General features: G+C 43.2%; 2 protein-coding genes across 5 annotated transcripts; one reads left to right on the forward strand and one right to left on the reverse strand.

Annotated features, from left to right (window-relative positions):
• Nucleotides 1-4,985: 4,985 nt before the first annotated feature.
• On the forward strand, nucleotides 4,986-9,078 carry LOC100826470 (premnaspirodiene oxygenase). Of its 2 annotated transcripts, XM_010238877.3 has the most exons (4): nucleotides 4,986-5,632; nucleotides 5,723-6,296; nucleotides 7,822-7,950; nucleotides 8,205-9,078. In XM_010238877.3, exons 1-4 carry the CDS (start codon nucleotides 5,214-5,216, stop codon nucleotides 8,814-8,816), a joined length of 1,734 nt encoding a protein of 577 aa, XP_010237179.1. In that variant the 5' UTR covers nucleotides 4,986-5,213; the 3' UTR covers nucleotides 8,817-9,078. The 2 variants fall into 2 exon arrangements, with proteins under 2 accessions (XP_010237179.1, XP_010237180.1); XM_010238878.3 differs by lacking the exon at nucleotides 7,822-7,950 and having other exon boundaries at nucleotides 4,987-5,632.
• A 342-nt stretch (nucleotides 9,079-9,420) lies between these two features.
• LOC100840844 (calmodulin-binding protein 60 B) lies at nucleotides 9,421-14,601 on the reverse strand. Of its 3 annotated transcripts, none has more exons than XM_024455037.1 (10): nucleotides 14,382-14,601; nucleotides 14,217-14,304; nucleotides 13,123-13,175; nucleotides 12,526-13,007; nucleotides 12,276-12,436; nucleotides 11,995-12,192; nucleotides 11,324-11,486; nucleotides 11,115-11,221; nucleotides 10,169-10,370; nucleotides 9,421-9,800 (listed from the first exon to the last, which is right to left on the reverse strand). In XM_024455037.1, exons 1-10 carry the CDS (start codon nucleotides 14,459-14,461, stop codon nucleotides 9,661-9,663), a joined length of 1,674 nt encoding a protein of 557 aa, XP_024310805.1. In that variant the 5' UTR covers nucleotides 14,462-14,601; the 3' UTR covers nucleotides 9,421-9,660. The 3 variants fall into 3 exon arrangements, with proteins under 3 accessions (XP_024310805.1, XP_003575471.2, XP_024310806.1); XM_003575423.4 differs by having other exon boundaries at nucleotides 11,115-11,230; nucleotides 14,382-14,599; XM_024455038.1 differs by lacking the exons at nucleotides 14,217-14,304; nucleotides 14,382-14,601 and adding an exon at nucleotides 13,535-14,148 and having other exon boundaries at nucleotides 11,115-11,230.
• Between the last annotated feature and the right edge of the window lie 1,008 nt (nucleotides 14,602-15,609).

Here is a 15,609-nt window from a genome sequence, read left to right on the forward strand (position 1 = left end):
TCAGGAATCAAGAATCCTTGCAATCGTCGAAGTCAGATGATTATCCAGGCCGCACTTCAGAAAATACATGTGAAAAGGAAATTTGTAAATTGTCAAGAATCGACAAAATACAAGTTTTCCTATTCCCATTTGTTTATATCAGTTCAATTTGTATACTATAGTATACTGGCACGCCCGCACCCAAAACGCCATAGCAGATAAATTTAAATATTTATCTTGCAAAAACACCTACCTTATGCAGAATTCTCATACAAGAACAGTTTCCAAGCCAGCATTGGAATGTCACCATTTGAAGCACTATACGGCAAGAAATGCAGAACACCATTGCTATGGGATGGAGTAGGGGACAGCAGCTTGTTCAGTCCTGACCTAGTAAAGGATGCCGAGGAAAAGGTTAGACTGATTCGGGACAGACTAAAGGTAGCTCAGTCAAGACAAAAGAGCTATTCAGATTCCAAACGTAGGGAAGTTACCTACGAGGCTGAGGATAGAGCGTATCTCAGAGTCTCACCGATACGCGGAGTTAAGAGATTTGGAATAAAAGGGAAACTGGCACCCCGCTTCATTGGACCTTTCAAAATCTTGTCTCGCCAAGGAGAAGTAGCCTACAAGTTGGAGTTGCCGGAAGCCTTGGAAAGCGTGCACAACGTGTTCCATGTTTCGCAACTAAAGAAATGCCACCCTGAGATGGCCGACACACCGTTGAGGGATACGATTCCGCTGGAAGAAGTGTAGATTAAGAGTGACGTCACCTACGAGGAGAAACCTATCAGAATCCTGGATACAGCAGAGAGGCACACCCGTTCCAAGACTATCAAATTCTGCCAGGTTCAGTGAGATCACCACACCGAAGAGGAAGCTACCTGGGAACGTGAGGAAGATCTCCGAGAAGACCACCCGCACCTCTTTACTAGCCAACCAGAATCTCGAGGACGAGATTCATCTTAAGGGGGTTAGGTCTGTAACATCCCAAATTTTACAAACCTTTCATCATGCATTTGCATTCATAAGCATCATGCCACCTATGCATTTTTGAATCCCTTTTCAAAGCCTTCCTTATTTCAAATCTGATTTTCACCTTCCTTTAGCAAACTGGATTTTCAACCCAATAGCGTTTTGATCATAAAAGGGGTTTATTGCATAAATGAGCTACCCCATAATTTTTGGCATTTAAGTTGGAGTTGAAAAACTATTTTACTTTATTTATTATAAAGCCCTAAAGGCAAGTATACAAGCAAAATTATTTTTAAATATTTTATTTTGGAATAAATCAAGTCCCAGAGGTTAAAGCATTTGAGGATTTGATTTTACAAATTTTTTGGAGTTTATTTGGATTGATTTGGAGTTCCAAATCAAAAGTTTTAAAAGAAAACAGAAGAAAAAGAAAAAGGAAAAAAAGAGAGAAGGAAACGGACCGGCCCGGCCAAATGGGCCGAACCAGCCCGACTTACCTGCGTGCCAGCCCGCGCGTGCCCGAGCTGCCACTGACAGGTGGGACCCACCTGTTAGGGCTTTCGTTCCTGAAGGAAAGCCGCGCTAGTCACGCGCGCGACACCCGCGCGCCCTCCCCGGCAACTGACCTCACCGCGCCATCGCCTCCGTGCCTCCCTCCACTTTCCTTGGGCGTTCCTATAAAGCCAGCAGCCTCCTCTGCATTTTTCCCTTTCCGATTTCGCTCATTCCGTGCCCACGCTGCCCTAATTCATCGCTGGAGCAAGCTCGCCGCCGCCCGTTTTTGGTCGCCGACAACGACACGGTGAGGCATCTCCCTTAAGCCGAGCCACCTTCTTTCCTCTCTCTCTTGCGCATCTTTTGAGACGGCCGCGATTAGATTTTGTTTTTTAAATCGAACCGGTACGCAGATCTGACTGTCGGATCTCACTTAAGTTAGATCCGACGGCCTGTGCTTTATTTTGACCCCGAACCGGTACCGACCAATCACAGCATGCCACGTGTCCCTTGTTTAGGATTAAACTTAATTCCTCGGCCAAATGAATTTGTAACTTTGCAGAAAACCCCATGGAACTTCAAATGCTCATATATTTTAATTCATTTGGCAAAATTTAGTGTTCTACACCTTTTTGGAAATCTCTCGGCCTGTAGAATCTTTTGGAATAGTTTAATTGTAAATTTGTGTATTCTACACCCAGTCAAATTACAGAAAGGTTTTTAATGCCATTTAATTCATATATTTTGTTTTACAAATCCTTTTTGCATGCAACCGACTCTAAAAATTGTGTTTTGATGCACTCTGTCCAGTAGGACCAGAGGATTTTAAATTATTTTACTGTTGTTTTCGTATAAAAACCTTGCTCTATGCTTTTAAAACCCTCATTTTAGAATTTTGCCTTTAACTAGTGTAATAAATTTTTATTGCTAAATCTTTTTGGACCAGAGTTTTATAACCTGTGAGTTATGCAAAACTGAAATCCCTTTTGTTAACTAAAAACCTATCAACTCATGTCACGTGCTTGCATTGCATCATGGCATATTTTCTACTTGTGTATGGTTTGTTTATGTATGTTTTATTACTTCGTTTAGTTTTCTCGGAGAGCGAACCATGTCACTGTGAAGAGTGCTTTAACGCTGACAACTACCAAGGCAAGTTCACTTTGATCATAAATTTCTCATTACATTACTTACTTTAAATACTTATGCACTAGTGTTGTGTAGTTTGCATTGATAGGGTTATTATTCTTATCTATGCTAGCTATATTTTTGTCCTAGTAGAGTAGGATACCTCTGCCGTTACCCTTCCACCAATTGCCATCGTTTGTAGTTGAGTGCTATGCTATGTTAGTATAAGTGGGATGGAAACTCAATTACCATGAAACTGATATTGTGGAGTATTTTGGAAATCTGGTAAAAACAACTTTAATGAATCATCCTGGGTGGGCTGCTTTGAGTATTTGAGATGTATGCGGCGGCAAGTCCATTTTTATGGGTCCATTTCTACGAGTCGTCTCTCCATATCTATGGGAGCGCCCACGTCGCAAATGTGGGATGCCACCCAAGGTAACCAGAGACTGGACTAGTTTCCAGTTTAGTAGATTCTAGTATAACCACATGCTAAATGGGTTCTGGCTTGATGTAGTAGGTCATATGATCCTGGGCCCGAGGTGATCGTGATGATGTAGCCGTGTAGGTGGGAGCGGGTCCCTCGGTATGGGTCTAGGTGATTACTTCTGAAAATTCTCGTAATCGATGCCGTTGCTACTCTACCCTGAGGATAGCAAGGGATTAACCCATCGGTTTCTTGTGGGTAAAGTGTACAACCTCTCGAGAGTGTCAAACTAAGTACTTAGCCGTGTCCCCGGTTACGGACAATTATTGAGCAACTAGATTTGGGGCTGTAAGAAAGGTCTCAATCATTCTAATTTCTAAATAAAATGAATGGTTCAAACTTGGGTTTGGAGCATTGATGTGTCTACTCAATGTCCATAGTTTAATAGGAGCATCGGTGTGTCTACCCGGTGTCCAATAGTTTAATATTATTGTATCATTCAATTGTAGTAGGGTAAATTTATGTTCTGCTTTCACGCAAAAAGCCTGAACTCCACCTTGCCATATACTGCATGTACATTGTTAGGTCTGTTAAAATTACCAGGTGAACTTGCCAAGACGTTCAATGTATTGACCACGTAGTGGCTGCAATTAAATAATGCAAGTGGATCAGACGACGAGTGAGGTTCGTCGTTGTTTTAGGATTACGAGTTTACATTTCAACATGCTCTCGCTGTGGTGTTGATGTGGCTCTCGTTCTTCCATTTGCTTTCCGCTGCCAGACTTTAAAGTTATTTGTTTTGAGCTAACCTGAGGGGTTATGCAAGCTGTAAGTACTATGAGTTCTGAATATGACGATATAATAAATTTGCTTGACCTTTGTATCTCGTATTTCATCATGAAACTATGTGTGCTGGTGCGTCGATCTAAGAACTAGCACTGTAATCACAGAAATCGAACACTAGCCGGGGGCGGTCGCTTTATGCAATGCTCCATCGATCAAGCTCTTCCGCTTGATTTTGCAACAAAATTAGCTATGTGCATCGATCGATTGTTGTCTCCTCTTGTTGATTGCCCCAAGCCCACGAAACATTCAGTCCACGGTGCGTTGGTCTTCGAGAGATTGATCCTTCCACCCATCCATATATTGCCCCAAGCCCACGAAACACGTGTCTTCTGTTGAATGTTGGCTACAAATGGGTACTACACTTTCAGAGGACGACTTGGGCTTTGGAGACTAGAGGGTGTCCTGGTTTCTTCGGAGTTTTGCCCGAGCATCATGATGGCGCCGTGTTGTTATATTATTATCATAGGATTTTTCTGTTGTGTTTTCAAACTCTGTTAGTGGAGTTCTTTATTACTCTCTCCATTCTAAATCATGGGGCGTTTAACTTTTGGTTACAGTCAAAATTTCTAAACTTTGACCAACTATAACAAAGATTATCAACATCTATGGTACCAAATTTGACAGTGAATATGATCATACTTTTTACTGTATATAAACTTGGTCAAATTTTAGAGAAAATTTGACTGTCAACAAAAGTTATATGACTTACAAAGGTGGGTGTATTTATGCAAGGGCTTAGGCCCAGGTTCTTTGTACTCTTTAAAGTAGTGTAAGAGCATCTCTAGTAAGTTTCCTACGACTAATTTTAGAGATAGGAGAAAGAATTAAAAAATTTACGCTCTCCTCCAAGAGGTTCCCAAAAGAAACATTGATAACCAAATGTTGAACTCCAGTTTCACTAAAAGTTCCAAAATCCCATCAATGTTTCACTACGGTTTCACTCTTGTTCTTTTCTTCTTTTTTTTTACCAAGACGGTTTCACTCTTGTTTCGCAACTACTGCAAAAAAAGACTGAAGCATCGACGAAATTTTAAAATTTTAATTGAAGCCCTGGTTTCACCAAAAGTTCAATAATTGAGGGAGGGGCCGCGGCACGTACTTCTCCATAAGACCAGTCGAAGAGATATTTTTGCCGCGGCACTAGTGAGCAGTAGTAGCCTTCGGTCCAGCTTTCGTTTCGCATAGCCTCGCCGGCTCTGACGAGTCACGATCTCTGACAAGACACAACAATTACCCATATCAACAACAAATATTCCATCTATACCCGCAAAAGGAGATTCTCGACATAAATTATAAAGCTGTACTTTGTTGATGTTACTGATGCTGGCTGGTGAAGAAAGTTTCTCCATGCTGCTGCTATGATATGCACTGTATCGCTACAGCTGAAAGCCATTCGACCGTGGAGATGGAGGAGGGGTACTGGTTAAGCTTAAGCTTGGGCTTCATAGCCCTATCCACCACCATACTAGCCTTCTGGTTTCTGAATCCCTCCTTCGTCTCCGGCGGCAATCGCAAGCCCAAGAAGCAGCAGCTGCCTCCTGGGCCATGGGCGCTCCCGATCATCGGCAGCCTCCACCACCTGTTCCTCAGCCGGCTCCCTCACCACCGCACGATGATGCAGCTGTCCCGCCGGCACGGCCCGCTGATGCTCCTCCGGCTAGGCGAGGTCCCCACGGTGGTCGTCTCCGGCGCCGAGGCGGCCGAGCTCGTGATGAAGGCCCACGACCCGGCGTTCGCGAGCCGGCCGCGCGGCGCCACGCAGGACATCTTCGGCGGCGGCAGGTATCTAATGGGATCGATGCACCTAACCAGTTCATCTTAACAGGAAAGGCCACTTAATTAGTAGTACTGTAACGTATATTTCAACAACAGAGACATTACCTTCGCGCCCTACGGCGCCGCCTGGCGCCAGATGCGCAAGATCTGCGTCGTCGAGCTCCTAAGCGCCAGGCAGGTCAGGCGCATGGAGCACATCAGGGCCGACGAGGCTGGCAGCATCGTTCGCTCCATAGCCGTCGCCGGCGGCGTCGTCAACGTCGGCGAGAAGGTGATGCGGGTGGCTAACGACGTGGTGTCGCGGGCGGTGTTCGGCGGCAAGTTCGCGCGGAGGCAGGAGGAGTACCTCCGGGAGCTGGACGAGGCGCTCGCACTTGCGGGCGGCTTCTGCCTCGTCGACCTCTTCCCGTCGTGCCCACAACGGCTACTAAGGTGGATCAGTGACGATGAGCGGCGCATGAGGAGGAGCCACGGCCGCATCCAGCAGATCATCGACGACATTGTCGACGAGCGCAAGGCGGCGGCACGAGCCGCTGCTGCTTCCAGCGACGAAGGCGGCCGCAGATCCGTCAACGATGATGAGGACCTACTGGAAGTGCTGTTGAGACTGCAAGAGGAGGACTCATTGGAGTTCCCTCTCACTACAGATACTATGGGCGGCATCTTGTTTGTGAGTTTCTTTTTCCTACACTGATCATCTATATTTTATCGTGTCTTCTCTCATAGGACATCTCCAAGAGAATACCCAAACTCTCTCCATTTGTCCATTCGGAAGTTTGTAACTTTATGGATAAATTAACATTGAACTCTTGTTTTCCAAACTCTCTTCACTTGTCCATTTGGATTTGGAAGTCCATTCTCTATGGACAAATAAACATTGAACCTTTTGTTTCTCCAAGATCTATCTAAGTCCCTTGTTTATTTCTCAATTTTCCCCTTCTCTCTTCCTCTGTTTTCTTTCCTTTTTTTTTGCAGAAATCCTCTGTTTCTCTGTCTCGCTCGACCCGCTCCGCAGGCTCCTCTCGTCGGTGACCGGATCCGACACCTCCACTCCTCTCGCCGCTGGATCCTCCCCCGCCTCCTTTTCCGCAGCCTCGCCGCCGCGTCCCTTCTCGCATCCCACCGCCAGATCCGTCGGCCGTCGCCGCCTCCCTTCCCCTTGCGGCCCGCCGCTGCGCTCAACGGCCATGCTCTGATGCTCCCCGTCAGCCACCTCCCTCCCTTTCCCGGCGCCATGCTGTTACGTCCTGTGTCCACAGGCCCCGTGCTGCTGCATCGCCCTGCTCGGCTGATCTTGACGAGGGCGCCGAACCCCACGACGTCGTCGTCGCAGCTTCTGGTAGTCCGATGCCTTCTGTCCGCCGCACAGCAGTAGCCGCGGGGGCGAACGAGGCTTGCGATGGAGCGGTTTGCCGCGGGGGCGGAGGGGTCGTGTGAAGCTTGGCTCGGGGGAGGATGACAACAGCAGCAGCAGCACGACGACGGAGATGGCGACGGATATGGGGGGCGTGGAACATTGCAAAGGTGTGCGAGACTTATTTGCCTGCGATAGCACTTAGCTCCATCTACTAAGGGCTTATTCAGTTTACATGATTTTGGAATCATAGGAATAGGAAAAATTGAGGATTGGGATGGCATGCACACGTCAATCCTTACGAGTTCTTCACGAGCTCTCATCTAGTGCTAAGAATCCTTAGGAATTAGGTCAATTTTGAATAATCCTTAGGAATCTAGCATTTTTGTTCCTGGGAAATGAATGCTGCACATAGAAAAAACCATAAGGTTTGAAATCCTATATAAATCCTGCAAAACCGAATGAGCCCTAAACGTCCCATTGCGATGTAACTCTCACCTAGCCTCCATGTAGCCCGTGGCAACCGTTGCACCAGCGCACCATGTAGCTTGAAGCATAAGGGATTTGCTTTTAATCTTCATGTGGATAGAGATATATGCTGCGAATTGGGATCGTGAAATTTGTGCCATATTCATCATCGACTGTAGACTTGGTCATTAGAGTCTTAGAGATACGCCACTTCTTGTTGGAGGAAGGAGAAGCCAAGAAAGCAGGCCGGGGTTGTTTGTGGATCTAGGGAGGAAAACTGTAGATTACGTAGGAAGAGAGAAGACATGGGCATAATTTTTATTTTTATTGGCTTTGCTAAATCTCATTCACCTTAAATTTTGTTTGCACTCAGCTGACGCCGGCGATCATTGAGTCCCAACCCCAAGATTCATATAGTTGTGTGTCGTTGAGAAGAGACACGGAAGAAGAGTGCAAGGACTTGTTATTTCAATCGACTGAACCAAAGACTATTGAGAGAATGGTAACGCTTGCAAACGGCCAATGCATACACACACCAATATGAAGTAGCGGAAAATGTGTAGTTCTTGTGTTGAAGTAATGGTGCACAATGTGGTTTAGGCTTCAGACATGAGTGTGTGTAGAACTTTATTTAGAATACTCCTCCGTTTCGAAACAGTGAACTTTGTTTCAAGTTTCAACACCCTTTCTTAATTTTATACTACTATACATATGCAATTTATATCTAATTATATGTAACATCATCGTTGTTTTCAGGACATGTTTGCAGCTGCCACGGACACCACAGGAACAGTTTTGGAGTGGGCTATGTCAGAGCTCGTCCGTCATCCTAAAGCCATGGCTAAGGCACAGACAGAGATTCGAGAGGTGCTAGGTGATCGAGCTGTCATCACAAATAGCGACTTTGGTGAACTCCACTACATGCGGATGGTCATTAAGGAGACTCTTAGGATGCATCCACCCGCTCCACTAATCCCCCGGACGACCAGAGAGGACTGTAAAATTATGGGTTATGATATGCTTAAAGGCACCAATGTATACATTAATGTCTTTGCTGTCTCCAGGGATCCAAAGTACTGGAAAAATCCTGAAGAGTTCGATCCTGAGAGGTTTGAGAACTTGCACGACATGGATTACCATGGGACACACTTTGAATACACCCCCTTCGGGGCTGGGCGGAGGCAGTGCCCTGGGATACTATTTGGCGTGTCAACCATTGAAATTGTTTTGGCAAATCTTCTCTACCACTTTGACTGGGTGCTTCCTGGTGGGTTGAGCCCAGAGTCGCTGGACATGTCTGAGAAATTCGGGATCACTGTAAGTAGAAGGTCTGACCTGCAGCTCAGAGCTATTCAGCGTCTATGCTAGCTGCAAAGCAATGCTGTCCAAGAAATTATCTATCTATGTGGCATTGTATGGTTTTATAGGTGCACCTTCAGGCTTCAGCATATGCTTTTATTGTAGTTGTAATAAAGGAAGTTAAATGCAAACGTTCTGGTATGGTACTACCTGCAATTTGTATTTCATTGCATTGCAGCAAACACAACGTAGTACTCCATGAGCCACACAGAACATGATTGTATTAGTTGTATGTTTACGAACTTAGTAATTTGCCTGTGGAACTGCACTCTACTACAGTTTACTTGGTAACATTACATATAACCGACTAGTTGTAAACATAACATTTTCAGCATTACCATTTAACAAATGCTGAAAAATATACGAGTGAAGGCAAATATGTATTTTCAAAAATTTCAAAAAACAAATTAGGAAACAGAAGCTTTGCACCAACTGAGGATGCATACGGCTGCTTTAAGTTTGAGATCTAAATGATGTAAAATTATATTGGCACACAGAGTTTAAAAAGTTTTGCCCAATACGTTACTTGTTTGGGCACCACAAGTATGGATGTGCAAGATCTTTTACTTGAAGCAGGAATGCAGGATCCAAATTCTTGACTTAGCAAGAGCAGTTGGTTGAGAAACTCAGGTTGCATTTGCACATGATATGTTTCTTCTTCTCGAAAATGTGTATGCTTGCAGACATGTACAGCTTCTTTTATGAATATATAAAATATTAGCAGCCAAGTAAATAGCATACCACAGGTTCAATGTCACCGATCACCACTCAACTATGTAAGTGTAAACTATAGCTCTATGTTCTCTATAATCTATTAAGAACTGATCAATGGTATTGCCTTGCCAGTGTTTCTTCACACAGCTGGTTCTGCTGACAATAGTAGCGTCTCATGACAGTCTCTCTCAACAAAGCTGCTGTGCCTCGAGTAAATAGGAAGATCAGCTAAAGCGCTCAAAGCGGGAAACGATACATCGAATTGAGTGACCGAAGGATCTGCAAAAGGAAGTATCGGTCAGTTTTGAGCTTGTTATAGGGATTTGCAGTACACAATAATGCATACTACTAGCCTACTATAGCCTACTCACGAAACAACTTATAGCTTCCTGGGTCTTAACAATAACCTAGGCAGTTGTTGACCACATCACTACAGGGAAAACAAACTGAGAAAATGCAAAAGCTTTGCGCATCGATGTATTGAACAGAAAAAATGCTAGAGGAGGACACCCGGTACTCCATAGAGAAGATAAAAATACTATTCAGTGGCGCCTCCTTGGTGTTGCTCTTCTAATACACAATGACACAAATTTAGATGTGGGTTTAAGAGAGTGAAAAAAAAACTAATTAGTGTCGGCAGTCATTACCATTATTTGCAAAAGGCACATCGTAAGCATCATGGCCCATTGTCAAGGATGCTTGCCTCAATAACACTGATCCTGTTATTTCTTTTGCAACAGTAGTCGGGCAATGGAGTGTCACTGAACCTGCTATGTCATTTGCAGCAGTGTTCACACAATGTTGTTCAGTGTCAGCATCCAGGCAGAAGCTGAAGTCAAAAGATGCTTCCTGGGATATTATGATTAGCAAAATGATATCAGATGAAAGGTATATATAGATAAAATGCTACATGACTGGTAAACTGGCCACCGGTGTAGGTAGTAGAAAACCAGGAGATATTCATATCGTCTGAGAAAAAAGTAGATATTCATATTATATTCCATTTGTAGGACTTTTATCTTCTTTTTTTGAGAGAGAAAAGGCAAGAACTCTGACATGCATTAAGAAGAACTTAAAGAAAACAGAGGTTAAAGATGGTTAAAGATCCAGCAACTAAAAGGGAGCTGCAATGAACTACTCCCTCCGATCCATATTAATTGTCGAAATATTACATGTATCTAGACGTTTTTTAGGCATAGATACATACATATTTGGGCAAATTTGAGACAATTAATATGGATCGGAGGGAGTACATCACAATTCGCATGAAAATGAAAATAGCACCATTCAAGTTTAATATGCTGTTTTTAAGTAAATAGAGAAAAGTAATAAGAAATGATCTACATATATGAATCAAGGCTTGCTCAAAGGAAAACTTCTCTGATACTTCCTAGCTGTACAATAACAGGATAATTCTAGACCACCCTCAAAAAAGAACCAAATAATATTTAACAGAGATACACACTAATTAGTTGTTTGGTTCTGGCACAGTGGCACCTGAGTAAATTGTGAAATACTTCAAATTTACTTTGAAGGATAAGGAACTATCTGTATTTTAGTTGCATTAATAAATATATTTTTGAGGAACCTTACATCTTCATTTTGCGTCACTCGAATGGATCCAACCCTTTTTAATGTGCACTGCTTGGAATGACTGCCAGCGGTACCTTGCTGATGATCGGTTTCATGGACAATTCTCTCTGAAAAATCTAAGTTTTCATGTACATTAACCACTTCAGTTACTTGATTGTGAAGTTATTATACTATTGTCAGAAAGATGAAACAGATATGTAGACTATTACTCTGTTCACTGATATGCCCTTCCACAAATTTAGGCTCCAGTATGCTTGATCCAGTGTAGGTACCCTGGTCGACTGCTCTTGGTTTGCCATTATCCATTTCATAATCAGGTTGACGGCAAGTCAGGTTTTCATACGCAACTTTGCTCCATTGTCTCACCCGTTCCTGCAAAGGCGAACCAAGAAAAGAATATATAGCTTTCAGTGTGCACTTGAACAAGTGTCTGCTGCAAAGCAAGAGCAACAGCTATTGCAACTTCCTGCAAAACAAATTTGGAACTTCATATACCCGTATTATCTGTGCATATTACAAAATATACTGAGATAGGGAGTGATGATTGGATTATTGATTGCCAAATGTCTCTGGTTGCTTGACCTTTTGTTGAAATCAAGTTGAAAAAAAAAAGGTTTTGAAAATGTTATAATTTTGTGTCAAAAAACAAATGTATGATCCAGAATAAAACATATGTATTTCTCTACTTTGCACTGAGCTGTAAGCTGTTGTGTGAAAAATGATTAGGTACTCTGTTCTTTAATTATGTTGTCATTTGACACAAGTTGGATGACTCATAAATGCTAAACAGCTTTTATGTGTGCACCAATCATGCAGAGGCCATAAAGTAATAAAGTGTCCCCCCTTATCTAAACACAGAGCTCTGATATTAGAGGGACACCTGCCAAGTCTTATTGAGACCATCAAACGGGGTGTAATAGTCACCCAGTGTCACTCCAACAATCTGATAGAAAGAATTGAAGAAAAGGATAGCATTATGGCCTTCCGCGGCGAAAGAGTATATCTCCTTTCCAGGATCACACAACTTAGCATGATCAATGATTGTCGTCCAACCTAACTCTGTGGCCTTGTGGAGAATCTGAATGCAGGAAGAACGAAAGTAACTTGTTATAGTAGTCAATATTGAAATGAGCAAAATATACACTTGAATTCTTGTCTTACTTTGCGCAGCGCGTGTTCATCCTTATAATAAAATCTCAAGAAGTCTTTCACACAGAAGATTCTACTCCCTTTCAGTGCCTCATGCAAGACACCATCCTTTGAAATTTTCTTTAAGCGCCATAAATCATCATCCAATGATGGAGTGACATGCTTTTTAGATCCTACGAGCAAATGAAACAGCTTGGTCACTATGTTGCTAGTGCAACATATTTAAGGCAACACAACTGAAAAAATTGAAATCCATGGCTACCTTCTCCACGGCGATCTTTCACCGTGAAAGGCTCAGTTATGCCTTCCTGGACTCGTTCACTGAGCTCGCCAACAACCATTACCCCTAGCCTGAACTTACCACTCCTCGTGAACTTGGAATTATCGATGAAAGTAGCGTCACGGAGGTTGGCCTCGCCATTCTTGAGGCTAAGATCCAGCTCTCCTGTCAGCACTGCCCCAACTTTGTCCCGTGGACGCACAATATGTCTGATGAAATCCTCCGATGTCCAGTATTCTTTATCGTCTCTGTTGAAGTCGCCGTCAAGAACAACTACTTTTATTCTGGCAGAAAGAAGGTGTATATTGTTCCCTTGTTGGTTGTCCTCCTCAAGGGATATCTTGAGAGAGTCTCCATTTACCGCACAGATGCCCTTCTTTGTGAAAACTTCATTGCTCAAGCCATTCGTGAATTTAAGCTTGTATCTTGTAGGTCGGTTTGGGTCAACGACCATTCTGCAGAAACTGTGTAACACAGCACACAGGAGCGATGATTGGATTAGTGATTCAACACTAGGAAAAGCAAGTACTTATGTGTAGAGAAAAAGAAAAGTAGTACTGGCGATGCTGAAAATGTTACCTAGGAGCGCTGCTAAAGAAGCCTGTAAGTGCTTTAGTCACCTCTTCTGGTATCTGCCAAAAGGAAGAGGAAAACTTTGAGGATCGGCATGTCAGTAAGACTTGTGAGATTAACGAAATAACAAAAGTTGGTCATAGGAGATGAGACTACTGCTTCTATACTACATCACAGATATCGATTGTACCATATAGGATAAATTAATTCCACTACATAACATGTATCCATGATAAAATGGCAGCCCGAATCAGATTTAGCAGTATCACTACATTGCACCACAGTTGCTGACAAAAAATAGCACAAAATGATAAGTTAAACAGATTTATATCATGATTTCAGCTCCAAAATCTGAAACGATGTGGTACAAAAAATTCAAAACTAGTTCAACCTATCATTTGTAACAAACATGGCTAACCTCTGAATTTACATTGTAACAACCTATCATTGGTATTCCTGGTCTTGAATCTTTTAAATGTGGATATGATCCTCAGACCCAACCTTGGTATCCCGATAATTGTCCATGAAAAACAATAAACAGGCCAAATCTTGATGTGCCATGAAGAACAAATTTTTTTTATCAATATCGGAAGTAAAGAGTCCCGTCTGAACAACATTTCACAGATTGGTATCAAGTACTCTCTAGTTTGTCCTTCAAGATGGTTCAGTAACAGCTTTTTTTTTTAATTCAATAGTCAAGAATATCAGATGTAGAGCTCTGGGTGCCTAAATTTCCTTTTTTGTTTTGTTTCAGGTCAACAGATTCAGCAAACCAATTGGTGCATTCACAAGCTACATGTGCCAATATGTGTCGAACTAGAAACACCATGAACGGCAACCATTAAGATTTACCGCCAAAAAAAGCAAAAACTAAAAGAATTAAGCAGGAGTTGTTTAGGTTGTCACCATTCTGATAGGTTGCATATTACTTTAAGCTTTCTAGACAGTTGAATATTTCCAAATCTGAAGTTGCAAGCAAAATTTTCAATTTTCTTTCTATTCCAACAATAGGCTTGAATGATGATGCGGAACAACAATTGCTCAAGCATCCAAGCTATATCCGAAACAATCAGGTTCATGTGAGTTCCGGATTAGATTACCCGGCTAATCGCGGACTCGAGCGCGGCCTCCAGCCTCCGCACGACGCCCCCGGCGAGCTCCTCCAGGTGCCTGCAACCCCTTACCTCTCTGCGCCCAAACGCGCAAACAGTTATTAATGGATGCCCCTGGCAACGCAAAGCGGAGAAGAGGAGGAGGGAACTCACAGGTCGAAGGACCGGCACCGCTTCTTCAGCGCCGGCGAACGCGAAGCCGCGCCGCCGTCCAGCGGCCGCTTCGCCGTCATGGGAGTGATGGGACGCTGTGCTGCTGCTGCAGCCTGCGCGCAGCCACGGCTGGTCAACGAGAGCTCTTGCTCCCTCGGTTTAGTCCGTGTGGGGCAGTGTTGCAGCTGCTAGCAGGCAGTGTGTTGGTGGCTTCGTGCGCCGTGAGCGTATATAATGGGGATTTGGGGGAAGATGGGAAAAGTAGCGCCGTTTTCCTCGATCGCCTATAGTGCTACGTGTGCTAGAACGAGGAGAAGATTCCTTCCAACAAAAAAGGTTTCAGAGAGAGGTTAACTTTCAGTGACCATAGCACAGGTGTCAGGTTTTGGGAGTGTTGAGCGTTTCTTTATCGTCCTTGGAAAGGAATGATACGGAGATACGATACGACCGCACGACATTTCACAGGGCAAGGTTTATCTTTGGGAGTAGTCAACAAGAGGCGAAGGGGCATTTCACAGGGCAATTTCCAGTTATTCTTGGTTCTTGATAAAGTTGATATGGTGATTTCTTAAAGTGAAAAGAACTCTAGGTCATACTACGTTGCTTCACTTTGTTCACTCATCTACGAGTACGTGGAAATACAGTCACCGGTCTTTTTTAAGTGGGTCATTTTGGTCACTTACCAGTTTGTTACGTACTCCCTCCATTTCATAATTTTTGCCGAAATATTATATGTATCTAAACACATTTTAAAAATAGATACATCCATTTTTGAGCAAATTTGAGACAAAAATTATGAAACGGATGTAGTATTTTCCTGAGTTGATGATTTTAGGAGTTTTAGAGAATTCCCCAATGAATAACAAATGTTGGAGGTGTGATGATCTATAAGCACGCATAGTTTCAAGTTCAAACTAAATGTACATGAATAGTGCCAAGCAGTGGAGATTATTCCAGCTGAATTTGTTTTTTTTTGCCCTGGTGCAAAATGCAACCGAGTTTGGGTTTCAAATTGACATGCCTAGCATCATTTTCTCAACATATTTATATTTTTAGAAATCTTTAAAAACTTCTATGGTTGTTCTCATGGACTTTTCACCATAAAGTATGGTGGTTTTCGCCGGGTATGTGGCCCCAGTTCTCATGCTTCATAGTGCATTCGATGGACCTATCAAGGGTCTCTAGATATGTCTGACATCTAGCCTATCAAGTTTTGATGATTTAATTG

This window comes from Brachypodium distachyon, chromosome 4 (genome assembly GCF_000005505.3).
Source record: "Brachypodium distachyon strain Bd21 chromosome 4, Brachypodium_distachyon_v3.0, whole genome shotgun sequence".
Taxonomy (NCBI): Eukaryota; Viridiplantae; Streptophyta; class Magnoliopsida; order Poales; family Poaceae; genus Brachypodium; species Brachypodium distachyon.

Coding starts and splice junctions, on each gene's coding strand:
- LOC100840844 (XM_003575423.4), bottom strand. CDS start 14,461: ATGACGGCGAAGCGGCCGCTGGACGGCGGCGCGGCTTCGCGTTCGCCG. Junction 12,437..12,525: donor GAAAGATCGCCGTGGAGAAG/GTAGCCATGGAT, acceptor ATTTGCTCGTAG/GATCTAAAAAGCATGTCACT. Junction 11,231..11,323: donor AGGGCATATCAGTGAACAGA/GTAATAGTCTAC, acceptor ATGAAAACTTAG/ATTTTTCAGAGAGAATTGTC.
- LOC100826470 (XM_010238877.3), top strand. CDS start 5,214: ATGCACTGTATCGCTACAGCTGAAAGCCATTCGACCGTGGAGATGGAG. Junction 5,633..5,722: donor GACATCTTCGGCGGCGGCAG/GTATCTAATGGG, acceptor TTTCAACAACAG/AGACATTACCTTCGCGCCCT. Junction 6,297..7,821: donor CTATGGGCGGCATCTTGTTT/GTGAGTTTCTTT, acceptor GTTTGCACTCAG/CTGACGCCGGCGATCATTGA.